Here is a 27,442-nt window from a genome sequence, read left to right on the forward strand (position 1 = left end):
ACAACAGGAAAACCAATAGTCCCTGAGGTCTTTGATGCAGTCTAACGTTGACCTCCTACATTATGAAGAATTACATCCAAATAGCATAAATACAGTGCCTTGCGAAAGTATTCGGCCCCCTTGAACTTTGCGACCTTTTGCCACATTTCAGGATTCAAACATAAAGATATAAAACTGTATTTTTTTGTGAAGAATCAACAACAAGTGGGACACAATCATGAAGTGGAACGACATTTATTGGATATTTCAAACTTTTTTAACAAATCAAAAACTGAAAAATTGGACGTGCAAAATTATTCAGCCCCTTTACTTTCAGTGCAGCAAACTCTCTCCAGAAGTTCAGTGAGGATCTCTGAATGATCCAATGTTGACCTAAATGACTAATGATGATAAATACAATCCACCTGTGTGTAATCAAGTCTCCGTATAAATGCACCTGCACTGTGATAGTCTCAGAGGTCCGTTAAAAGCGCAGAGAGCGTCATGAAGAACAAGGAACACACCAGGCAGGTCCGAGATATTGTTGTGAAGAAGTTTAAAGCCGGATTTGGATACAAAAATATTTCCCAAGCTTTAAACATCCCAAGGAGCACTGTGCAAGCGATAATATTGAAATGGAAGGAGTATCAGACCACTGCAAATCTACCAAGACCTGGCCGTCCCTCTAAACTTTCAGCTCATACAAGGAGAAGACTGATCAGAGATGCAGCCAAGAGGCCCATGATCACTCTGGATGAACTGCAGAGATCTACAGCTGAGGTGGGAGACTCTGTCCATAGGACAACAATCAGTCGTATATTGCACAAATCTGGCCTTTATGGAAGAGTGGCAAGAAGAAAGCCATTTCTTAAAGATATCCATAAAAAGTGTCGTTTAAAGTTTGCCACAAGCCACCTGGGAGACACACCAAACATGTGGAAGAAGGTGCTCTGGTCAGATGAAACCAAAATTGAACTTTTTGGCAACAATGCAAAACTTTATGTTTGGCGTAAAAGCAACACAGCTGAACACACCATCCCCACTGTCAAACATGGTGGTGGCAGCATCATGGTTTGGGCCTGCTTTTCTTCAGCAGGGACAGGGAAGATGGTTAAAATTGATGGGAAGATGGATGGAGCCAAATACAGGACCATTCTGGAAGAAAACCTGATGGAGTCTGCAAAAGACCTGAGACTGGGACGGAGATTTGTCTTCCAACAAGACAATGATCCAAAACATAAAGCAAAATCTACAATGGAATGGTTCAAAAATAAACATATCCAAGCGACTTACAGCTGTAATTGCAGCAAAAGGTGGCGCTACAAAGTATTAACTTAAGGGGGCTGAATAATTTTGCACGCCCAATTTTTCTGTTTTTGATTTGTTAAAAAAGTTTGAAATATCCAATAAATGTCATTCCACTTCATGATTGTGTCCCACTTGTTGTTGATTCTTCACAAAAAAATACAGTTTTATATCTTTATGTTTGAAGCCTGAAATGTGGCAAAAGGTCGCAAAGTTCAAGGGGGCCGAATACTTTCGCAAGGCACTGTACATATTTATAAATACCTAGGTACTGTAATCATACGGATTACGGATGAGAGTTAGTTACTTATAAATACCTAGGTACTGTAATCATAATGATAATGGATGAGGGTTAGTTACTTATAAATACCTAGGTACTGTAATCATACGGATTACGGATGAGAGTTAGTTACTTATAAATACCTAGGTACTGTAATCATAATGATAATGGATTAGGGTTAGTTACTTATAAATACCTAGGTAGTGTAATAATAATGATATTGGATGAGGGTTAGTTACTTATAAATACCTAGGTACTGTAATCATAATGATAATGGATGAGGGTTAGTTACTTATAAATACCTAGGTAGTGTAATCATAATGATAATGGATGAGGGTTAGTTACTTATAAATACCTAGGTAGTGTAATCATAATGATAATGGATGAGGGTTAGTTACTTATAAATACCTAGGTACTGTAGTCATAATGATAATGGATGAGGGTTAGTTACTTATAAAAACCTAGGTACTGTAATCATAATGATAATGGATGAGGGTTAGTTCTCTTCCGGCGCTGTAAGCCCTTGACATCGTAACGTAACAAGAGGTGATTACCTTGGAAACCAATGGGAAATAACACATTGATCACTACAATGATCATTTATAATGGAGGTGTGTGTGTGTGTGTGTGTGTGTGTGTGTGTGTGTGTGTGTGTGTGTGTGTGTGTGTGTGTGTGTGTGTGTGTGTGTGTGTGTGTGTGTGTGTGTGTGTGTGTGTGTGTGTGTGTGGCGTGTGTGTGTGTGTGGCGTGTGTGTGTGTGTGGCGTGTGTGTGTGTGTGTGTGTGTGTGTGTGTGTGTGTGTGTGTGTGTGTGTGTGTCTTACCCCTTCACTGTGGGCAACAGGGTGTAACTGTGAGAGTTTTTGAGGATGGTGCCGTGGGCCTTCTTGGTGGAGAGGTCCAGGACACCATCTGAGGATTAACATACGCAGATACACACACACACTGTTTTAGGGCACAGTTCATCACAGATGATCTAAGTATGTACTGTATAACTTGACTTCAATTGATTGGGACTTTTTAAATGAATGTAATTAACATTGTAAATGTGCCGTTCAATAACAGATGTTTGTGTAACTCTATAAATCACTGGAAATGAGAAAGGAAAAGGACTCCAGGAGAAGAATACAACATAGAAAATCACATGAATAAATAGTGAAAATAATCATTACTGTTCCCTCCGCTCTGCTCTTAGTTTAAAGAGTAATAACAATATTATATTCCTCTTTCCACTGACTGAACCACACACACACACACACACACACACACAAAAACACACACACACACACACACACACACACACACACACAAAAACACACACACCCTCCTCCTCCTCCACGGGTTAGTAATCCCCAAAGTGCAGCTGACCTGTCTGATGACCTGTCTGATGACCTGTCCCGTCTGAACAGAGCTGAAGGACCTCTTTAATCTTTAGGGCTTTTTGGTTGGACAAAACAAGGTGGTGATATTAAAATGAATTTCTCTCTCTGTGTGTTTATGGGTGTGTGTGGGAGGCATACATAAAAACACTATAATACCATATATGGTCACAGGCATTAGAGGATAATCCAGGCCAAATGTCTATAGGGCAAGAGGGATTTTAAGGCATGGGGGTTAATGTTTTTAAGATTCAAAAATCTATTTTTCAGCATAACGCGACTTGGCATTCAGCCTCCAACTGTTTGTTAGAATTAGGATACTAGTAGTTTTCATTAGGCCCAGTCTGTTTGGCTCTATACAACTTTTACTGGTCCAATTACAGGTTGTGGGGGATTTGCGACCAAGGTTTAACTTCCTGACATATGTCTTGAGATGTTGCTTCAATATATCCACATAATTTTCCTACCTCATGATGCCATCTATTTTGTGAAGTGCACCAGTCCCTCCTGCAGCAAAGCACCCCCACAACATGATGCTGCCACCCCTGTGCTTCATGGTTGGGATGGTGTTCTTCGGCTTGCAAGCCTCCCACTTTTTTATGGCCAACAGTTCCATTTTTGTTTCTTCAGACCAGAGGACATTTCCCCAAAAGTACAATCTTTGTCCCCATGTGCAGTTGCAAACCGTAGTCTGGCTTTTTTATGGCGGTTTTGGAGCAGTGGCTTCTTCCTTGCTGAGCGGCCTATCAGGTTATATCGATATAGGACTCGTTTTACTGTGGATAGAGATACTGTTGCATCAGTTTCCTACAGCATCTTCACAAGGTCCTTTGCTGTTGTTCTGGGATTGATTTGCACTTTTCGCACCAAAGTACGTTCATCTCTAGGAGACAGAACGCATCTCCTTCCTGAGCGGTTAGATGGATGCATGGTCCCTTGGTGTTTATACTTGCGTACTATTGTTTGTGCAGATGAACGTGGTACCTTCAGGTGTTTGGAAATTGCTCCGAAGGATGAACCAGACTTGTAGAGGTCTACCATTTTTTTCCTGAGGTCTTTGCTGATTTCTTTTGATTTTCCCAAGATGTCAAGCAAAGAGGCACTGAGTTTGAAGGTAGGACTTGAAATAAATCCACAGGTACCCTTCCAATTAGCTTCTAAAGCCATTTCATAATTTTCTGGAATTTTCCAAGCTGTTTAAAGGTACAGTCAACTTAGTGTATGTAAACTTCTGACACACTGGAATTGTGATACAGTGAATTATAAGTGAAATAATCTGTCTGTAAACAATTGTTGGAAAAATGACTTACATGCACAAAGTAGATGTCCTAACCGACTTGCCAAAACTATAGTTTGTTAACAGTGGTTGAAAAACGAGTTTTAATGAATCCAACCTAAATGTATGTAAACTTCTGACTTCAACTGTAAGAGAGCTATAGGGGAGATATAGGGAAGATATAAGGGATATATAGGAACGATATATAGGAGAGATATAGGGGATCTATAGGATAGATATAGGGGAGAGATATAGGGGAGAGATATAGCGGAGCGATATAGGGGAGCGATATAAGCAAGATGTAGAAGAGCTAGAGGCAATATAGTGGAGATATAGCGGATATATAAGTGAGTTAAAGTGGAGATATAGGAGAGATATAGTAGAGATAGAGGGATATATAAAGGATATATAGTGGCTCATAGGAGATACATGGGAGCTATAGAAGAGATACAGGGAAGCTATATGAGACCTATAGGGAGATATAGGCGATATATGCGAGATATAGGGGAGATATAAGCAACATACAGGGGAGATATAGTCAATATAGGGGAGATATTGGCGATACAGGGAGATATAGGAAAGATAAATGGAGATAGGAGAGATACAGGGAGATAAATGGAGATAGGAGAGATACAGGGAGATAAATGGAGATAGGAGAGATACAGGGAGATAAATGGAGATAGGAGAGATACAGGGAGATAAATGGAGATAGGAGAGATACAGGGAGATAAATGGAGATAGGAGAGATACAGGGAGATAAATGGAGATAGGAGAGATACAGGGAGATAAATGGAGATAGGAGAGATACAGGGAGATAAATGGAGATAGGAGAGATACAGGGATATAAATGGAGATAGGAGAGATACAGGGAGATAAATGGAGATAGGAGAGATACAGGGATATAAATGGAGATAGGAGAGATACAGGGATATAAATGGAGATAGGAGAGATACAGGGAGATAAATGGAGATAGGAGAGATACAGGGATATAAATGGAGATAGGAGAGATACAGGGAGATAAATGGAGATAGGAGAGATACAGGGAGATAAATGGAGATAGGAGAGATACAGGGATATAAATGGAGATAGGAGAGATACAGGGAGATAAATGGAGATAGGAGAGATACAGGGATATAAATGGAGATAGGAGAGATACAGGGATATAAATGGAGATAGGAGAGATACAGGGATATAAATGGAGATAGGAGAGATATAGGGATATAAATGGAGATAGGAGAGATATAGGGCGTTCTATTGAAGTTATGGGGGAGTTCTTCCGTCCAGGTTTTTCTTCTACTTATTTATTTTATTGAATATTTGTTTCTCTTTTTCTTATTGTTGTTGCACTGTTGAGAGCCTGCAAGTGGGCATTTCACTGTACAGTGTAACACCATTTTATCTATAAGGTAACTACGTTTTGATTCGATATGGACGTGTGAGTGGTGTCTTACCCTCTGTTTTGGTCTCTGTGGGGTCGGGCCTCTTGACGGTGAGGTCCAGTGGAGAGTCCTGGTCGGCCATGAGAAGCTTGCTGAGGACGGGGTTCTGTGCAGAGGCAGCAGCACCGGTACCACTACAGTTACTACCGGCTCCGTTCCCACTGTCCGGGGCGAAGGCAGAGGCGGAGGCGGGGCTGAGGCCCGGTCCCGGGGCGGGGGACGGGGGGCTGGACGCCCCCGGCAGAGCGAGGGGGGCCGGGGCTGGAGAGGCCGCTCTCGGCAGGAGGCGGCTTTGGTCCTTGATGCCGTTGGGCTGGGGGTGATGGGGGGGGTCCTGAGAATAGCTGTTTTTTGAGGTATATTCGGCAGCGAACTGACGGATCATTCGCTGCATTATCTCACGAGCCACTAGAGGGATGTGAGGGTCCGAGAAGCTTGGGAGGTCTGCTAGAGACAAACAAACACACAACATTAGACACCTATTAGAACATTCTTAATCTGTTTAACATTCCAACGACCGGCTAAAGATCTGGCAGCACTACAACTAGAAACATGAAAGCTGCAATATGTCACTTTATGGGGGAACGGACCAAATTCACGTAGAAATGTCAGTTATGAACCTGTCATTCTCACTGAAAGCCAGTCTCAGAAGTTGTAGATATGTTCCATGTGCACTATTTCTATGCTTCCTGTTCTTTCATTTTGTTTTTGCATCTTTTACTTTCAGTTTTGTACACCAGCTTCAGACAGCTGAAGATACTATACTGGTTATTGAAAATATATTTCACAGCGGTTTAGACCGTACAGCAACTTTCTAAGCTCTACATGACTTGTTTTGTAACATAAACTGAAATTAGGCGAACTATTCTAATTTTAGCAACCAGGAAATATTACTGTTTATGTGAAGAAAAAAAAGTAAAAAATATATATATATACAAGCTGATAACAATTAAGGTAGATGTGACTATACACACATACATTTTTATTAAAAATAGACTTGTTAGAATGTGGACATAGATGCAGACCTTCAGGACATGTTGTTTAATACCTCTCTGTACAGACAGACTGTTAGAATGTGGACATAGATGTAGACCTTCAGGACATGTTGTTTAATACCTCTCTGTACAGACAGACTGTTAGAATGTGGACATAGATATATACCTACAGGACATGTTTTTTAATACCTCTCTGTACAGACAGACTGTTAGAATGTGGACATAGATGTAGACCTACAGGACATGTTGTTTAATACCTCTCTGTACAGACAGACTGTTAGAACGTGGACATAGATGTAGACCTACAGGACATGTTGTTTAATACCTCTCTGTAATACTACAGACAGACTGTTAGAATGTGGACATAGATGTAGACCTACAGGACATGTTGTTTAATACCTCTCTGAACAGACAGACTGTTAGAATGTGGACATAGATGTAGACCTACAGGACATGTTGTTTAATACCTCTCTGTAATACTACAGACAGACTGTTAGAATGTGGACATAGATGTAGACCTACAGGACATGTTGTTTAATACCTCTCTGAACAGACAGACTGTTAGAATGTGGACATAGATGTAGACCTACAGGACATGTTGTTTAATACCTCTCTGTAATACTACAGACAGACTGTTAGAATGTGGACATAGATGTAGACCTACAGGACATGTTGTTTAATACCTCTGTAACACTACAGACAGACTGTTAGAACGTGGACATAGATGTAGACCTACAGGACATGTTTAATACCTCTCTGTAATACTACAGACAGACCGTTAGAATGTGGACATAGATGTAGACCTACAGGACATGTTGTTTAATACCTCTGTAACACTACAGACAGACTGTTAGAATGTGGACATAGATATAGACCTACAGGACATGTTGTTTAATACCTCTCTGTAACACTACAGACAGACTGTTAGAATGTGGACATAGATATAGACCTACAGGACATGTTGTTTAATATCTCTCTGTAACACTACAGAAAGACTGTTAGAATGTGGACATAGATGTAGACCTACAGGACATGTTGTTTAATATCTCTCTGTAACACTACAGACAGACTGTTAGAATGTGGACATAGATGTAGACCTACAGGACATGTTGTTTAATATCTCTCTGTAACACTACAGACAGACTGTTAGAATGTGGACATAGATGTAGACCTACAGGACATGTTTAATACCTCTGTAACACTACAGACAGACTGTTAGAATGTGGACATAGATGTAGACCTACAGGACATGTTTAATACCTCTCTGTAATACTACAGACAGACTGTTAGAATGTGGACATAGATATAGACCTACAGGACATGTTGTTTAATATCTCTGTAACACTACAGACAGACTGTTAGAATGTGGACATAGATATAGACCTACAGGACATGTTTAATACCTCTCTGTAACACTACAGACAGACTGTTAGAATGTGGACATAGATATAGACCTACAGGACATGTTGTTTAATATCTCTCTGTAACACTACAGACAGACTGTTAGAATGTGGACATAGATGTAGACCTACAGGACATGTTTAATACCTCTCTGTAATACTACAGACAGACCGTTAGAATGTGGACATAGATGTAGACCTACAGGACATGTTGTTTAATATCTCTCTGTAACACTACAGACATACTGTTAGAATGTGGACATAGATGTAGACCTACAGGACATGTTGTTTAATACCTCTGTAACACTACAGACAGACTGTTAGAATGTGGACATAGATGTAGACCTACAGGACATGTTGTTTAATACCTCTGTAACACTACAGACAGACTGTTAGAATGTGGACATAGATATATACCTACAGGACATGTTTAATACCTCTGTAACACTACAGACAGACTGTTAGCTAGGTTTCGTCGCAAATTGCACCCTATTCCCTATGTAGTGCACTACTTACGACCAGAAACCCATTGGCCCCTATAGTAGTGCACTACATAGGGAATATGGTGCCATTTGGGACACATCTCTAGTCTACCCTATAGCCCCCAACTTTCAGCCGCAAAACAACAAAGTGATTTAGCAGACAAGCTTTCTGGAAAAACATTTCCTTTTGGGCCAAGGAATTGTGCCCCGTGTCCGAAGGGGAAGCTTTCTGCAAACAATACCTACGTCCTGGTACACTATTCCCAATCCAGTGCACTACTTTTAACCTTGGCCCTATGCAATCTGGTCAAAAGTAGTGCACTAAGTAGGGAATCGGGTTCCGTTTGGGACGCCGACCGCGTGGACCCAAAACATAAAGCCGGGAGCATATAGACATTATAAAAACATTTAGCTAAAGGGACATCACTGGGAAGGAAGAAACCCTCAGACAAACGACACATATCTATGTGTGTCTGTTTATATACTGTGCACAGTGTTTGTTCAGCTACATACACTCAGTGTACACACCATTTAGGACCTTTCTTATATTGAGTTGATTCCAATGCTTCCCATAGCTGGCTGGATGTCCTTTGGTTGGTGGACCATTCTTTATACACACGGGAAACTGTTGAGCGTGAAAAACCCAGCAGCGTTGCAGTTCTTGACACACTCAAACCGGTGCGCCCGGCACCTACAACCATACCCTGTTCAAAGGCACTTTAAATATGTTGTCTTGCCACCCATTCACCCTCTGAATGACACACATACACAATTCATGTCTCAATTGTCTCAAGGCTTAAAAATCCTTCATTAACCTGTCTCCTCCCCTTCATCGACACTGAAGTGGATTTAACAAGTGACATCAATAAGGGATCAAAGCCTTTACCTGGATTCACCTGGTCAGTCTGTCATGGAAATAATGTTTTGTACACTCAGTATATAGCAGCTTTAGGCCAGCTGAGGGCTGAGAGCTGAGGGCTGAGAGCTGAGGGCTGAGAGCTGAGGGCTGAGAGCTGAGGGCTGAGAGCTGAGGGCTGAGAGCTGAGGGCTGAGAGCTGAGGGCTGAGGGCTGAGGGCTGAGGGCTGAGGGCTGAGGGCTGAGGGCTGGGTGTGGAGGTGAACCCAGATTGATTGGGCAGATACATTGATTGGATCAGCATCTGACTGATTGACCTAATCCTCTCTAAAACAACCATGTATCTCAAATGGCACCCTGTTAACTAGTGCACTGCTTTTGACCAAAAAAAGTAGTGCACTAAATGATATAGTGTAGGGAATAGGGGGCCATTTTGGATGCAACCAGTCACACACTGCACCCCTCTCTTCTCTAGGAGAGTATATAAGCATTACAATACTTGGTCACTTAACCAACACGTTTCATTTTAAACTTCAGTTTTTTTAGGACACGATTTTAAAATGAACCTTTATTTAACGAGGCAAGTCACTTAAGAACAAATTCTTATTTACAATGACCGTCATACACCGGCCGAACTCGGACGACGCTGGGCCAACTGTGTGCCGCCCTATGGGACTCCCAATCACGGCCGGTAGTGATACAGCCTGGAATCGAACCAAGGTGTCTGCAGGGATGCCTCAAGTACTGAGATGCAGTGCCTTAGACCGCTGCGCCACTCGGGAGCTCAAATGTGGGAATCAAACCCACAACTTTGGTGTTTCCAAGTTCCATACCTTGTGTCTTTATAACGTCCCAACTGACTACGCCATATAGTTCTACTAGACTCCCTTATGGTTCTATAAGTCCTTGACCCTAATAGTTCTAGGTTCTAAACTCCCTTATGCTTCTATGTTCTAGACTCCCTTATGGTACTAGGTTCTAAAATCTCATGGTTCTACATTCTAGACTCCTTTATGGTTCTGCATTCTAGACTCCCTTATGGTTCTATAGGTTCTAGACTCACCCTTTCTGTAGAAGACAGCATTGAGGAACTCTTCGGCTTGCTTCTCCAGGCGGTTGATTTTGGACGTGTCCTGTTTCAAGTCCTCTGACTCTGATAAGACCTGGGGTGTGATGCCAACCAAGTGTTCCTGAGAGGGACACAGAACACAAGAGGAAAAGGGTTTAGGATTTGAGAAAACAGTAGATAAATGTACAACCAAGTGTTCCTCAGAGGGACACAGACAAAGCAGACACACAGTTTTAATGAAGTTTTCCTGGACCAAACCCAGAGGAAAACCTTACAGTACCTTTTAAGTCAGTTTTTTTTAAGTCTGTTTTTTTTTAACATAATATGACAATAGGTGGCGAGAGAACGCTGTGGTGGAAGCTTTAAAAGACCAGGTGACAAAATATGGTGTTTAAGAAAGTCATTGTGTGGTACTATGGACATGCAGGAATTGTGTGGTACTATGGACTTGCAGTCCTTGTGTGGTACTATGGACTTGCAGTCATTGTGTGGTACTATGGACATGCAGTCATTGTGTGGTACTATGGACATGCAGTCATTGTGTGGTACTATGGACTTGCAGTCATTGTGTGGTACTATGGACTTGCAGTCATTGTGTGGTACTATGGACATGCAGTCATTGTGTGGTACTATGGACTTGCAGTCATTGTGTGGTACTATGGACATGCAGTCATTGTGTGGTACTATGGACATGCAGTCATTGTGTGGTACTATGGACATGCAGTCATTGTGTGGTACTATGGACATGCAGTCATTGTGTGGTACTATGGACATGCATTCATTGTGTGGTACTATGGACATGCAGTCATTGTGTGGTACTATGGACATGCAGTCATTGTGTGGTACTATGGACATGCAGTCATTGTGTGGTACTATGGACATGCAGTCATTGTGTGGTACTATGGACTTGCAGTCATTGTGTGGTACTATGGACTTGCAGTCATTGTGTGGTACTATGGACATGCAGTCATTGTGTGGTACTATGGACATGCAGTCATTGTGTGGTACTATGGACATGCAGTCATTGTGTGGTACTATGGACATGCAGTCATTGTGTGGTACTATGGACATGCAGTCATTGTGTGGTACTATGGACATGCAGTCATTGTGTGGTACTATGGACATGTAGTCATTGTGTGGTACTATGGACATGCAGTCATTGTGTGGTACTATGGACATGCAGTCATTGTGTGGTACTATGGACATGCAGTCATTGTGTGGTACTATGGACTTGCAGTCATTGTGTGGTACTATGGACTTGCAGTCATTGTGTGGTACTATGGACATGCAGTCATTGTGTGGTACTATGGACTTGCAGTCATTGTGTGGTACTATGGACATGCAGTCATTGTGTGGTACTATGGACATGCAGTCATTGTGTGGTACTATGGACATGTAGTCATTGTGTGGTACTATGGACATGCAGTCATTGTGTGGTACTATGGACTTGCAGTCATTGTGTGGTACTATGGACATGCAGTCATTGTGTTTATGAAACAAACAAATGAATGATCTGGGGTGGTGGTGGGAGGAATGGGCGTGACACCCTGACTGTCTCTCCGCTTTCTCCTCTTAGAATCCAGTGACGTGAAAACTGGCAAAACCAAAACAGGCTCAAACAGTTTCTTTAAAACGGCATACATTCACAGTTAATATGAATGAGGCATTCTCTCATCCTTCTCCTCGCTCTCCATCCCTCGTCTCTTTCTCTCTCTCTCCCCTCGGAAGACACTTGTTCAAGTGACTAGGTATCCCCCTTTCACTTTCCTTCTCCCCCAGCCTCTCTCCTCCCTCTGCCTCTCTCGCTCTTCCCCTCCCTCAAGTCTACCTCCTCCCCCTTTCTCTCCCCCTCCCTCAAGCCTACCTCCCCCCTCTCTCGCTCTCCCCCTCCCTCAAGCCTACCTCCTCCCTCTGCCTCTCTCCTCCCCCTCTCTCGCTCTTCCCCTCCCTCAAGCCTACCTCCTCCCCCTCCCTCGCTCTCCCCCTCCCTCAAGCCTACCTCCTCCCTCTGTCGGGAGTTTGCATAGCTGCAGATCAATGAATCAATTGTTTCCGTCCTCTGCAGGTCCTCTGGCATTTCATGCAATTAAACGCACACAGTGAAATATGAAGAGTACGTCCCAAATGGCACCCTATTCCCTACATCGTGCACTACTTTTGACCAGAGCGCTATGGGCCGTGTTCAGACGTAGTGCACTATAACGAGAATAGGGTGCCATTTTGGACGTAGGGCAAGCCCAACCCACCCAGCCCGGCCCGGGCATGGCAAGGCCAGAGACAAGCAGAGGAAGGAGGGCAGGTATGTTCTAGGTAATATGTTTTATGGACCATGGAGCGTATTCACAAAGTGTCCCAGAAGTAGGAATGCTGAATCTGATTTATATAATCCTATTCATTATAATCTGATCATAGATCAGCACTACTACTATGTTATATATGTTTATAATAATAATTTGGTTGGTGCTTATATTTGTTATTTTTCACACATTTACAAGTGTGTATTAAATTGTAGGTGCCAGATGGTCGACCTTCAGGGTTGAAGAGGTCAAGATGAAAAAGGAGAAAAGGAGTGGTTGGTTGGCATGGCAACATAAGGGGGGGGGGGCTCTTTGTGAGGCCTTCTGTTTCATCCTTCGTTCCTCCATTAAAGGGGCAATCTGGGATTGGTATATCAAAAGTGGCGCGGTGTCCACTTCTTTATCGTTTGAATCCCAGATTGCCCCTTTAAAAGACAAAGAAAAAATGGAGGACGAGTGGCGCCCCGAACGACATGCCGACAAGCCATCAATTCACAAGGTCAAAGGGAACGAGGGGTGACTGAAAGGGCAGAAAATAATAATACATTCCCGAGAGGCAAAACATTCCAGCGCCATTTTAGGATGATTAGACATGGCTGAATGAGTGAGACGACCAGGGATTGACCTCTACTTAAAGGGTGTGTGTGTGTGTGTGTGTGTGTGTGTGTGTGTGTGTGTGTGTGTGTGTGTGTGGGTGTGTGTGTGAGTGTGTGTGTGTGTGTGTGATTGTGTGTGTGTTATTGTTGATGAGGCGATGGAAGGATGAAAAGATGCAGACTGGCTTTTGTTCATGAAGCTAATTAGCTAATGCAGTGTGTGGAGTTTAGCTAATCAGCTAGCTGTAATGCAGTGTGTGGAGTTTAGCTAATCAGCTAGCTGTAATGCAGTGTGTGGAGTTTAGCTAATCAGCTAGCTGTAATGCAGTGTGTGGAGTTTAGCTAATCAGCTAGCTGTAATGCAGTGTGTGGAGTTTAGCTAATCAGCTAGCTGTAATGCAGTGTGTGGAGTTTAGCTAATCAGCTAGCTGTAATGCAGTGTGTGGAGTTTAGCTAATCAGCTAGCTGTAATGCAGTGTGTGGAGTTTAGCTAATCAGCTAGCTGTAATGCAGTGTGTGGGATTTAGCAATTGTCTCGATGTGTGTGTGTGTGTTTGTGTGTGTGTCTGTGTGTGTCTGTGTGTGTGAGCCACAGCAACTCTAATAACATCAATTACCTTGACTTTCTCTCGTCTTAAGCAGCAAAAGAGACAATTTACATCAAACGACCAATCCAACAGTACCTCGGGCTCGCAATCTGTGGGAAGAAGAAGAAGACACACACAAACACACACACGTCAGAGAGGTTGTGGTAATAATGACAGGCCGCTGTGTGTGAGCTTAGACAAACCACAGCACAGCTAACCATTTCATGCATTTCACAATAAAACCCTTCAGAATATGAAAAGCATTGAAAATAGCAACAGTTTGTTTTGAATGATGGCCGAGTTCCTTTTGATACATAAAAACTGTAAACCAATACATCAACTGTTCGGACACACACACTCAACCAGAAGATTACCCCCAGTAATCAGTGTGTGTGTGTGTGTGTGTGTGTGTGTGTGTGTGTGTGTGTGTGTGTGTGTGTGACATCTCTGTGTCTCCAAGTGACAAGGCCTTCTGGTGACTCTCTCTCGAACACGGTATGAGCTTCTTTTGTGATAACTGACTCTTCACGGAACATGACTTGTGTCACAGTCCTAGTGGGAGGGGAGCGGAGCGGAGGGGACGTTGGGCCTGGGCGCCTGGCGGCGTGCGGCGGCCTTGGATACGTGACTATTGTGTTGGTGACAGATGTAGAACCGGGCGCCTCGACATAGTGTAGTCATTAACCTCCAGTCCCCTGCCGCACTAAACCCTACCCCTTCATATGCAGAGGAGAGTATGTGCGTGTGTCTGTGTGATGTGTGTGTGTGTGATGTGTGTGTGCGCGAGTGTGGCTATAATGCTCCACGGGCAGAGAAAAACAGAGAGAGAGGAGGGATGCCCAACAAACTCACCTTTTGGTGCACCATGGATAAAAAGAAAAGTGCGCCGAGCTCCACACGGAACTCACAGCACTAAGAGAGAGAGAGAGATATGCCCCCCTAGGCACAACTATGACAACATAACCAACAGAAACGGGTCACAACTTCTACAGCTCTGTCGCACGCTGGGTATGTACATAGTCAATGGTAGGCTTCGAGGGGACTCCTATGGTAAGTACACCTATAGCTCATCTCTTGGCAGTAGTACTGTAGACTACTTTATCACTGACCTCAACCCAGAGTCTCTCGGAGCGTTCACAGTCAGTCCACTGACACCCCTATCAGACCACAGCAAAATCACAGTCTACTTGAACAGAGCAATAATCAATCATGAGGCATCAAAGCCAAAGGAACTGAGTAACATTAAGAAATGCTATAGATGGAAGGAATGCATTTTGGAAACCTACCAAAAAACAATTAGGCAACAACAAATTCAATCCCTTTTAGACAAATTCCTGGGTAAAACATTCCACTGTAATAGTGAAGGTGTAAACTTGGCAGTAGAAAATCTTAACAGTATATTTGAGTCTTCTCATGCTTTGTTGACTTCAAAAAAGCCTTTGACTCAATTTGGCATGAGGGTCTGCTATACAAATTGATGGAAAGGGGTGTTGGGGGAAAAAACATACAACATTATAAAATCCATGTACACAAACAACAAGTGTGTGATTAAAAAAGGCCCAAAACAAAGACATTTCTTCCCACAGGGTCGTGGGGTGAGACAGGGATGCACCTTAAGCCCCACCCTCTTCAACATATACATCAATGAATTGATGAATTGGCGAGGGTACTAGAACAATCTGCAGCACCCGGCCTCACCCTACTAGAATCTGAAGTAAAATGTCTACTGTTTGCTGATGATCTGGTGCTTCTGACCCCAACCAAGGAGGAACTACAGCAGCATCTAGATCTTCTGTACAGATTCTACCAGACCTGCGCCCTGACAGTAAATCTCAGTAAGACCAAAATAATGGTGTTCCAAAAAAGGTCCAGTTGCCAGGACCACAAATACAAATTCCATTTTGACACCGTTGCCCTAGAGCACACAAAAAAACTATACATGCCTTGGCCTAAACATCATTGCCACAGGTAACTTCCACAAAGCTGGGAACGATCTGAGAGACAAGGCAAGAAGGGCATTCTATGCCATCAAAAGGAACATAAAATTCAACATACCAATTAGGATCTGGCTAAAAATACTTGAATCAGTCATAGAACCCATTGCCCTTTATGGTTGTGAGGTCTGGGGTCCGCTCACCAACCAATAATTCACAAAATGGGACAAACACCAAATTGAGACTCTGCATGCAGAATTTTGCAAAAAGATCTTCCGTGTACAACATAGAACACCAAATAATGCACGCAGAGCAGAATTAGGCCGATACCCGCTAATTAACAAAATCCAGAAAAGAGCCGTTAAATTCTACAACCACCTAAAAGGAAGCGATTCCCAAACCTTCCATAACAAAGCCATCACCTACAGAGAACCTGGAGAAGAGTCCCCTAAGCAAGCTGGTCCTGGGACTCTGTTCACAAACACACCCTACAGAGCCCCAGGACAGCAGCACAATTAGACCCAATCAAATCATGAGAAAACAAAAAAAGTATTACTTGACACATTGGAAAGAATTAACAAAACAAACAGAGCAAACTAGAATACTATTTGGCCCTAAACAGAGAGTACATAGTGGCAGAATACCTGTCCACTGTGACTGACCCAAAATGAAGGAAAGCTTTGACTATGTACAGACTCAGTGAGCATAGCCTTGCTATTGAGAAAGGCCGCCGTAGGCAGACATGGCTCTCAAGAGAAGACAGGCTATGTGATCACTGCCCACAAAATGGGGTGGAAACTGAGCTGCACTTCCTAACCTCCTGTCCAATGTATGACCATATTAGAGAGACATATTTCCCTCAGATTACACAGATCCACAAAGAATTCGAAAACAAATACAATTTTAATAAACTCCCATATCTACTGGGTGAAATACCACAGTGTGCCATCACAGCAGCAAGATTTGTGACCTGTTGCCACAAGAAAAGGGCAACCAGTGAAGAACAAACACCATTGTAAATACAACCCATATTTATGTTTATTTATTTTCCCTTTTGTACTTTAACCATTTGCACATCGTTGCAACACTGTACATATACATAATATGACATTTGTAATGTCTTTATTATTTTGAAACTTCTGTATGTGTAATGTTTACTGTTCATTTTTCTTGTTTATTTCACTTTTTTTTATTATCTACCTCACTTGCTTTGGCAATGTTAACATATGTTTCCCATGCCAATAAAGCCCCTTGAATTGAATTTAGAGAGAAGGACAGAGAGAGAGAGATAACAGAGAGAGAGAGAGAGAGAGAGAGAGAGAGAGAGAGATAACAGAGAGAGAGAGAGAGAGAGATAAGAGAGAGAGAGAGAGAGAGAGAGAGAGAGAGAAAAGAGATTGAGAGGGGGGTGAGAGAGAGAGAGATAAGCGATTGAGAGGGGGGATGAGAGAGAGAAAGAGAGAGAGATTGGAGAGAGGGGGGTGAGAGTGAGAGAGAGGGGGGGTAAGAGAGAGAGGGGATAAGAGAACGAGAGCGAGAGAGCGAGATGGGGATAAGAGAGGGATAAAAGAGATTGGAGAGAGGGGGATAAGAAAGAGAAAGGGGATAAGAGAGAGAAGGATAAGAGAGAAAGGGGATAAAAGAGAGGGGGATGAGAGAGAGAGAGGGGATAAAATAGAGAAGGGGATGAGAGAGAGAGAGAGAGAGAGAGCAAGAGAGAGAGAGAGAGAGAGAAAGAGAGAGGGATAAACGAGATTGGAGAGAGGGGGATAAGAGAGAGAGAGAGAGAGAGAGAGATAAAAGAGGGAGAGGGAGAGAGAGAAAGACAGAGAAAATAGATTGGAGAGAAGGGGATAAGTGCAAGAGAGAGAGAGTGAGAGAGAGAGAGAGAGAGAGGGGGGATAAGAGAGAGAAAGATGGGGATAAGAAAGAAAGGGGATAAAAGAGAGAGCTTTGAGAAAGGGGGTGAGAGAGAGAGAGAAAGAGAGAGGGATAAAAGAGATTGGAGAGGGGAGGGATAAGAGAGAGAGATAAAGAGGGGGATAAGAGAGAGAAAAAGGAGAAAAGAGAGGGATAAAATAAATTGGAGAGGGGGATAAGAGAGAGAGAGAGGGTGGGGGGTAAGAGAGAGAGGGGATAACAGAAATAGAGCGAGAGAGCGAGAGATAAGAGGGAGAGAAGGAGAGAGATAAGAGATTGAAAGAGGGGGATGAGAAAGAGAGGGGGGGGATACGAGAGAGAAAAAGGATAAAAGAGAGAGAGGGGATGGTAGAGAGAAGGATATGAGAGAAAGGGGATAAAAGACAGAGAGGGGGATGAGAGAGAGAGAGAAAGAGAGAGGGATAAAAGAGATTGAAGAGAGGGGGATAAGAGAGAGAGAGATAGATAGAGGGTAAGTGAGAGAGAGATACGAGATTGGAGAGAGGGGATAAGAGCAAGAGAGAGAGTGAGAGATGGGGATAAGAGAGAGAGGATGATAGAGAGAGAAAGTGGATAAGAGAGAGAAAAAGGATAAAAGAGAGCGATGGGGATGAGAGAGAGGAATAAGAGAGAGAGAGAGAGAGAGAGAGAGAAAAGAGATTGGAGAGAGGGGGATGAGAGAAAGACAGAGGGAGAGAGAGAGAGAGAGGGGGATAAAAGAGAAAAATGATAAAGAGAGAGGTATAAAAGAGAGATAGGGGGATGATAAAGAGCAAGAGACAGAGGAGGATGAGAGAGAGGGGGACAAGAGGGAGAGAGAGATATGGGGATAAGAGAGAGGGATGAGAGAGAGGTATAAAAGAGAGAGAGAGGGGGGGATACGAGAGAGAAAAAGGATAAAAGAGAGAGAGGGGAAGGTAGAGAGAAGGATATGAGAGAAAGGGGATAAAAGACAGAGAGGGGGATGAGAGAGAGAGAGAAAGAGAGAGGGATAAAAGAGATTGAAGAGAGGGGGATAAGAGAGAGAGAGATAGATAGAGGGTAAGTGAGAGAGAGATACGAGATTGGAGAGAGGGGATAAGAGCAAGAGAGAGAGTGAGAGATGGGGATAAGAGAGAGAGGATGATAGAGAGAGAAAGTGGATAAGAGAGAAAAAAGGATAAAAGAGAGCGATGGGGATGAGAGAGAGGAATAGAGAGAGAGAGAGAGAGAGAGAGAGAGAGAGAGAGAGAGAGAGAGAGAGAGAGAGAGAGAGAGAGAAAAGAGATTGGAGAGAGGGGGATGAGAGAAAGACAGAGGGAGAGAGAGAGAGAGAGGGGGATAAAAGAGAAAAATGATAAAGAGAGAGGTATAAAAGAGAGATAGGGGGATGATAAAGAGCAAGAGACAGAGGAGGATGAGAGAGAGGGGGACAAGAGGGAGAGAGAGATATGGGGATAAGAGAGAGGGATGAGAGAGAGGTATAAAAGAGAGAGAGGGGGATGATAAAGAGCAAGAGACAGAGGAGGATAAGAGAGAGAGGGGGACAAGAGGGAGAGAGAGATATGGGGATAAGAGAGAGGGATGAGAGAGAGAGGGATGATAGAGAGAGAGGGGGATAAAAGAGAGCGAGAGAGGGGGGGTTAAGAGAGAGAGAAAGAGAGAGAGAGAGAGAAAGAGGGAGAGAGATAAAAGCGAGAGAGAGGGGGATAAGAGAGAGGGATAAAAGAGAGAGGGATAAAAGAGAGAGAGGGGGGGATAAGAGCGAGAGAGGGCCTCCCGAGTGGCGGAGTGGTCTAAGGCACTAGAGATCCTGGTTCGAGTCCAGGCTCTGTCGCAGCCGGCCGCGATCGGGAGACCCATGGGGCGGCGCACAATTGGCCCAGCGTCGTCCGGGTTAGGGGAGGGTTTGGCCGGCAGGAGGCAGGATGTCCTTGTCCCATCGCGCACTAGCGACTCCTGTTGCGGCCGGGCACAGTACACGCTGACACGGTCGTCAGGTGTACGGTGTTTCCTCCGACACGCTGGTGCAGCTGGCCTCCGGTTTGAGGGAATTGTGTCAAGAAGCAGTGCGGTTTGACTGGGTGGTGTTTTGGAGGACACACTGGTGCAGCTGGCATCCGGTCTGAGGGAATTGTGTCAAGAAGCCGTGCGGTTTGACTGGGTGGTGTTTCGGAGGACACATTGGTGCAGCTGGCCTCCGGGTTTGAGGGAATTGTGTCAAGAAGCCGTGCGGTTTGACTGGGTGGTGTTTTGGAGGACGCACTGGTGCAGCTGGCCTCCGGTTTGAGGGAATTGTGTCAAGAAGCCGTGCGGTTTGACTGGGTCGTGTTTCGGAGGACACATTGGTACAGCTGGCCTCCGGTTTGAGGGAATTGTGTCAAGAAGCCGTGCGGTTTGACTGGGTGGTGTTTCGGAGGACACACTGGTGCAGCTGGCCTCCGGTTTGACTGGGTGGTGTTTCGGAGGACACACTGGTGCAGCTGGCCTCCGGTTTGACTGGGTGGTGTTTCGGAGGACACACTGGTGCAGCTGGCCTCCGGTTTGAGGGAAGTGTGTCAAGAAGCCGTGCGGTTTGACTGGGTGGTGTTTCGGAGGACACACGGCTCTCGGCCTTCGCTGCTCCCGAGTCCGTACGGGTGTTGCAGCGATGAGGGAAGACTGTTGGATACCACCAATTGGATACCACAAAATGGAGGAGAAAAAGGTGTCTAAAAAAATATATAAAAATAAATGAATGATAGAGGATCAATAATCCAAGAAAGAAGAGAAACAACAGCCTTGGAGTCGTTTTCGTCTCTCGTGAGAAAAACACAATTCATTTGGAGGAAGGGGTGGAGCGAGAGACAGAGAGAGACGTCGTCAACGTGGCCACTTCATAGAGACGACCGTATGAACTCTGTGTCTGGGTCGTTGCCATGGAGCTATGCTTCCTTTAACCATCAGTTCAACCCACACCGCTACTGAGAGATATACTTTTTTGTCTTACATTAATGAGACATCCTCATTATAGTAAAAGCACCACATTACCCCCCCCCTCCCACCAGAACCTCAACACAATCACATTACACAGTACAAGACAATACAGTACTATGCAGTACACAATCCAATCCTTACAAATGAGAAATATATATATATATATTTATATGTTTCACCTTTCATATTTATTATATTTCTACTATTTACTGTTGCCATTTTTTTAATTTTTTTATTTAAAATAGTTTGCTTTATTTGTATTATTTGCTACCATTTTATATTATTCTTCATTATTTTATTACAATGTATATTGTATACATTGTTGCTTTGGCAATATTGATGCAATGTTTTTCATGCCAATAAAGCAGCTTGAATTTGAATTTGAGAAAGAAGGAGAGAGAAAGAGAGAAAGAGTCGAGAGACGAGAGAGCGAGAGAAAGAGAGAGAGAAAGAGAGAAAGAAAGAGAGAAAGAAAGAGAGAAAGAAAGAGAGAAAGAAAGAGAGAGAGAAAGAGAGAAAGAAAGAGAGAGAGAAAGAGAGAGAGAAAAAGAAAGAGAGAAAGAAAGAGAGAGAGAGAGAAAGAGAGAGAGAGAGAGAAAGAGCCATCACAGCAGTAATATAGTGACCTTTCGCCACAAGAAAAGGGCAAACCAGTGAAGAACAAACACCATTGTTAAAACAACCCATTTTTACCTTTTGTACTTTATCCATTTGCACATTATTACAACACTGTATATATATATACATAATATGACATTTAAAAAATATATATATTTACTTCTGTGAGTGGAATGTTTACTGTTAATTTTTACTTAATCTACTTCACTTGCTTTGGCAATGTAAACACATGTTTCCCATGCCAATAAAGCCCTTCAATTGAATCTAGTCCTACACTAGGGAGTGACACAACTCAATTTGAATGAGTGGATACAACTAAACTTGAATGAGTGGAATGGGAATGATACAATTCCACTTGATGCAGTGAGTTCTGTACATTATATCGTGTTGCTAGGTGCACTTTTCTTTTTACCCATGGTGTGTCAAAAGGTCAAAGGTGAGTGAGTGGGCCCCCGTGGTTCTAGTAGTTACAATAGCCCTGGGAAAGAGCCAATTAGCTACCGTCCAACAGCTAGCATGACCCCCCACCCTGCTGCACTCAGCTGTGAGAGAGAGAGCGAGAGAGGGTGCGAGTGTGTTTGTACGTGTACTTACTGTGGAAATGTGTGTGCATTTATATGTGTGTGTTTGCTGTGTGGTTGAATGAGCGAAGAGGAAGACGCATCTGAAACATTTACACTAATTCTGAAGTTGGTGGAGGATGTGTCACAAGACGATAGGTGGCCACACTGACCTCATTTCCTAGGGTTTGGAGAGAGAGAGAGAGAGACAGAGGTAGAAACTGAGCTGCACTTCCTAACCTCCTGCCAAATGTATGACCATATTAGAGACACATATTTCACTCAGATTACACAGATCCACAAAGAATTAGAAAATAAACCCAATTTTGATAAACTCCCGTATCTACTGGGTGAAATTCCACAGTGTTCCATCACAGCAGCAAGATTTGTGACCTGTTGCCACAAGAAAAGGTCAACCAGTGAAGAACAAACACCATTGTAAATACAACCCATATTTATGTTTATTTATTTTCCCTTTTGTACTTTAACTATTTGCACATCATTACAACACTGTATATAGACATAATATGACATTTGTAATGTCTTTATTATTTTTGAACTTTTGCAAGTGTAATGTTTACTGAATTTTTAAAAATTGTTTATTATCTACTTCACTTACTTTGGCAATGTAAACGTTTGTTTCCCATGCCAATAAAGCCCCTTAAATTGAATTGAGAGAGAGAGAGGAAAGAGAGCTCTGGCTGGCTGGGTTGAGGAGCCGCATCATTTGACATTTGATTCTCCTGACCCACACACTTTCTGTGTGTTAGAAGTCATGTGTATTGAAGCAGTCTAGCTGCATGCTTGGTGCGATGACGCACAAGGTGTTGTTGTTGTTGTTGATGATGTTGTTGTCTTTGGGTAATTTGAGGGGTTGTAATTCCATTCAGGAACCTAAACATTTAGACCTCTAAATGTTTCATTTATCTTTTCATATATTAAGAATATATTGTAACATATATTAAGAGTTTCATATATTAACAATATAGTGTAAGGTCAGAGGTTAACACAGGCTTAGGAGATGTCCGTTTTGTTCTATGAGATAATATCAGTCAGTTAACATGACCTTTACGATGTATGAAGCCTCGATGTGCTTTATTTGCTTATTTGATAACATTAATGTTTCAAAACTCACTAAAAAGTAACGTTAGCTGATGAAGATTATCTCATAGAACAAAACGTAGAAGATCTCCTAAACCGGTGTTAACCTCTGACCTTATTTTTGGCATTTATCTATAAACCCTACAAAAAATATATATACAGTGCCTTGCGAAAGTATTCAGCCCCCTTGAACTTTGCGACCTTTTGCCACATTTCAGGCTTCAAACATAAAGATATAAAACTGTATTTTTTGGTGAAGAATCAACAACAAGTGGGACACAATCATGAAGTGGAACGACATTTATTGGATATTTCAAACTTTTTTAACAAATCAAAAACTGAAAAATTGGGGGTGCAAAATTATTCAGCCCCTTTACTTTCAGTGCAGCAAACTCTCTCCAGAAGTTCAGTGAGGATCTCTGAATGATCCAATGTTGACCTAAATGACTAATGATGATAAATACAATCCACCTGTGTGTAATCAAGTCTCCGTATAAATGCACCTTCACTGTGATAGTCTCAGAGGTCCGTTAAAAGCGCAGAGAGCATCATGAAGAACAAGGAACACACCAGGCAGGTCCGAGATACTGTTGTGAAGAAGTTTAAAGCCGGATTTGGATACAAAAAGATTTCCCAAGCTTTAAACATCCCAAGGAGCACTGTGCAAGCGATAATATTGAAATGGAAGGAGTATCAGACCACTGCAAATCTACCAAGACCTGGCCGTCCCTCTAAACTTTCAGCTCATACAAGGAGAAGACTGATCAGAGATGCAGCCAAGAGGCCCATGATCACTCTGGATGAACTGCAGAGATCTACAGCTGAGGTGGGAGACTCTGTCCATAGGACAACAATCAGTCGTATATTGCACAAATCTGGCCTTTATGGAAGAGTGGCAAGAAGAAAGCCATTTCTTAAAGATATCCATAAAAAGTGTTGTTTAAAGTTTGCCACAAGCCACCTGGGAGACACACCAAACATGTGGAAGAAGGTGCTCTGGTCAGATGAAACCAAAATTGAACTTTTTGTCAACAATGCAAAACGTTATGTTTGGCGTAAAAGCAACACAGCTGAACACACCATCCCCACTGTCAAACATGGTGGTGGCAGCATCATGGTTTGGGCCTGCTTTTCTTCAGCAGAGGCAGGGAAGATGGTTAAAATTGATGGGAAGATGGATGGAGCCAAATACAGGACCATTCTGGAAGAAAACCTGATGGAGTCTGCAAAAGACCTGAGACTGGGACGGAGATTTGTCTTCCAACAAGACAATGATCCAAAACATAAAGCAAAATCTACAATGGAATGGTTCAAAAATAAACATATCCAGGTGTTAGAATGGCCAAGTCAAAGTCCAGACTTGAATCCAATCGAGAATCTGTGGAAAGAACTGAAAACTGCTGTTCACAAATGCTCTCCATCCAACCTCACTGAGCTCGAGCTGTTTTGCAAGGAGGAATGGGAAAAAATTTCAGTCTCTCGATGTGCAAAACTGATAGAGACATACCCCAAGCGACTTACAGCTGTAATCGCAGCAAAAGGTGGCGCTACAAAGTATTAACTTAAGGGGGCTGAATAATTTTGCACGCCCAATTTTTCAGTTTTTGATTTGTTAAAAAAGTTTGAAATATCCAATAAATGTCGTTCCACTTCATGATTGTGTCCCACTTGTTGTTGATTCTTCACAACAAAATACAGTTTTATATCTTTATGTTTGAAGCCTGAAATGTGGCAAAAGGTCGCAAAGTTCAAGGGGGCCGAATACTTTCGCAAGGCACTGTATATAATTTCCCCATAGGCTTTGTCCAACGGGCCATGGCGGAGTTAGTGCCTACAAAAATATGCCATTACTATTGCTCTCTATGGGCCCTGGGCCTATGGGTGAAAAGCAGTGCACTAGATGGAGAATAGGGTGCCATCTGGGAGACAGGTATGGAGATAGTCGGCGAGGACATGCTTACCTTGAAAAAGGGTAATATCTTTGACTAGTCCCGGCCCGAACAGCCCTTCCAAAATGCTTTCAAACCCTGCAGGGAAGACAGAGAGAACAACTAAGTACAGGACTCAGGTTTGTAGAAGACGGGGGAGCTCACATCCACTTACAGTTCTACTGACAGACCCCACCCCACACACAGGCTCACATCCACTTAGTTCTACAGACAGACCCCACCCCCACACACTGGCTCACATCCACTTAGTTCTACAGACAGACCCCACCCCCACACACTGGCTCACATCCACTTAGTTCTACAGACAGACCCCACCCCCACACACTGGCTCACATCCACTTAGTTCTACAGACAGACCCCACCCCCACACACTGGCTCACATCCACTTACAGTTCTACAGACAGACCCCACCCCCACACACTGGCTCACATCCACTTACAGTTCTACAGACAGACCCCACCCCCACACACTGGCTCACATCCACTTAGTTCTACAGACAGACCCCACCCCCACACACTGGCTCACATCCACTTACAGTTCTACAGACAGACCCCACCCCCACACACTGGCTCACATCCACTTAGTTCTACAGACAGACCCCACCCCCACACACTGGCTCACATCCACTTACAATTCTACAGACAGACCCCACCCCCACACACTGGCTCACATCCACTTACAGTTCTACAGACAGACCCCACCCCCACACACTGGCTCACATCCACTTACAGTTCTACAGACAGACCCCACCCCCACACACTGGCTCACATCCACTTACAGTTCTACAGACAGACCCCACCCCCACACACTGGCGCACACACACACACACACACACCTTGGCTTTAATTTTCTTTTCTTAAAAGCAAATCCCTTCTTTACCTAATATAACACTGTTAGCTAATGTCACTCACTTTTTATTAACTGTAAATACTGGATTCAGCTGTTGCTTGGCAACCCTGTGAAGTAACGCAAATACATATAGCAGTTTCCTCCACACCGTCCTTCTTCCCCCCCCCCCTTCCTCTCCTCCACCCTCCCCCTCCCCACTCTCTCTAAAAGGAAAGAGGAGGAGAGGAGGAGAGGAAAAGAAACTGCTTGGTGAAGAAGCTGAGGAGTGAAGATGGGTATAAGAGGGTTAGAGGGGTTGGAGTAGAGAGGTGGGGGTGGTATGGGGTTTGGGAGGGAGTGAGAAAGAGGAAGGAAGGGAGAGAGGGGGTAACTCGACGGGAGGTTTTGTCCTTCAAGTCAAGCCTACTGTGATGCCAAAGGAAATGCGGGCAGATCAATACCACTTAAAATAAAAGTAGCTCGGTCTCCCTACCTCTCTTTCGCCTTCGCTTTCTCTCTTTCTACTTCGCTCTCGCTCTCTCTCTCTCACTCTCTCTCTTTTGCCCCCCCCCCCCACCCCCCACCCCCACCCTCCCCACCCTCCCCTCTCTCCATGCAGGTTAAGAGGCAGAGCTGCTGCTAAGAGGGAGATTAAACCAGCTTTTGGGAACAAGTTCATCTTAACCCTGGCTGTTATACATCCAGATCTGGACAAATGGGGCGGGGGGGGGGGGGGGGGGGGGGGGGGGTTGTTTATTAGCTTCTGCAGAAGAAGCAGCTGTTCTTCCTGGGGTCCACAAAAAACACCAAACAAGACAAGTAACAAAACACTGATACACAAGGACAGCCACACACTGAAAATACAACCATATAGAAACAACACAACTAAAACAATGTCATTAATAAGAGTTCAAACAACACAACTAAAACTATGTCATTAATAAGAGTTCAAACAACACAACTAAAACAATGTCATTAATAAGAGTACAAACAACACAACTAAAACTATGTCATTAATAAGAGTACAAACAACACAACTAAAACAATGTCATTAATAAGAGTACAAACAACACAACTAAAACTATGTCATTAATAAGAGTACAAACAACACAACTAAAACTATGTCATTAATAAGAGTTCAAACAACACAACTAAAACTATGTCATTAATAAGAGTACAAACAACACAACTAAAACTATGTCATTAATAAGAGTACAAACAACCCAACTAAAACAATGTCATTAATAACAGTACAAACAACACAACTAATATAAAGAATATGTGTGTGTGTGTGTGTGTGTGTGTGTGTGTGTGTGTCCTCACAGTCCCCGCCACTCCATGAAATGTTGAATCTTTTTGTCCAGGTCATGTTGCTGTTTGTTTGAGTAATTAGAGATAGAAGGGAGGTGTGATCATGGCTCTGTGTAATAATGTGTGTTGCTGTTTGTTTGAGTAATTAGAGATAGAAGGGAGGTGTGATTATGGCTCTGTGTAATAATGTGTGTTGCTGTTTGTTTGAGTAATTAGAGATAGAAGGGAGGTGTGATTATGGCTCTGTGTAATAATGTGTGTTGCTGTTTGTTTGAGTAATTAGAGATAGAAGGGATGTGTGATCATGGCTCTGTGTAATAATGTGTG

At 43.2% G+C, this 27,442-nt stretch overlaps 1 protein-coding gene across 1 annotated transcript in view; it reads right to left on the reverse strand.

The window, feature by feature from the left end:
* LOC139424230 (ligand dependent nuclear receptor corepressor) overlaps nt 1-27,173 on the reverse strand; it is a 35,235-nt gene extending 8,062 nt beyond the window's left edge. The window contains exons 1-6 of the mRNA XM_071175908.1: nt 27,128-27,173; nt 24,989-25,054; nt 13,970-14,049; nt 10,454-10,580; nt 5,670-6,104; nt 2,388-2,475 (exon numbers count right to left, since the gene is read on the reverse strand). Coding sequence (XP_071032009.1) covers nt 2,388-2,475; nt 5,670-6,104; nt 10,454-10,580; nt 13,970-14,049; nt 24,989-25,054; nt 27,128-27,173 — 842 coding nt within the window. The remainder of the gene's footprint in view (nt 1-2,387; nt 2,476-5,669; nt 6,105-10,453; nt 10,581-13,969; nt 14,050-24,988; nt 25,055-27,127) is intronic.
* Nucleotides 27,174-27,442: the final 269 nt, after the last annotated feature.

This window comes from Oncorhynchus clarkii, chromosome 13, assembly GCF_045791955.1.
Source record: "Oncorhynchus clarkii lewisi isolate Uvic-CL-2024 chromosome 13, UVic_Ocla_1.0, whole genome shotgun sequence".
In the NCBI taxonomy this organism is placed as follows: domain Eukaryota; kingdom Metazoa; phylum Chordata; class Actinopteri; order Salmoniformes; family Salmonidae; genus Oncorhynchus; species Oncorhynchus clarkii.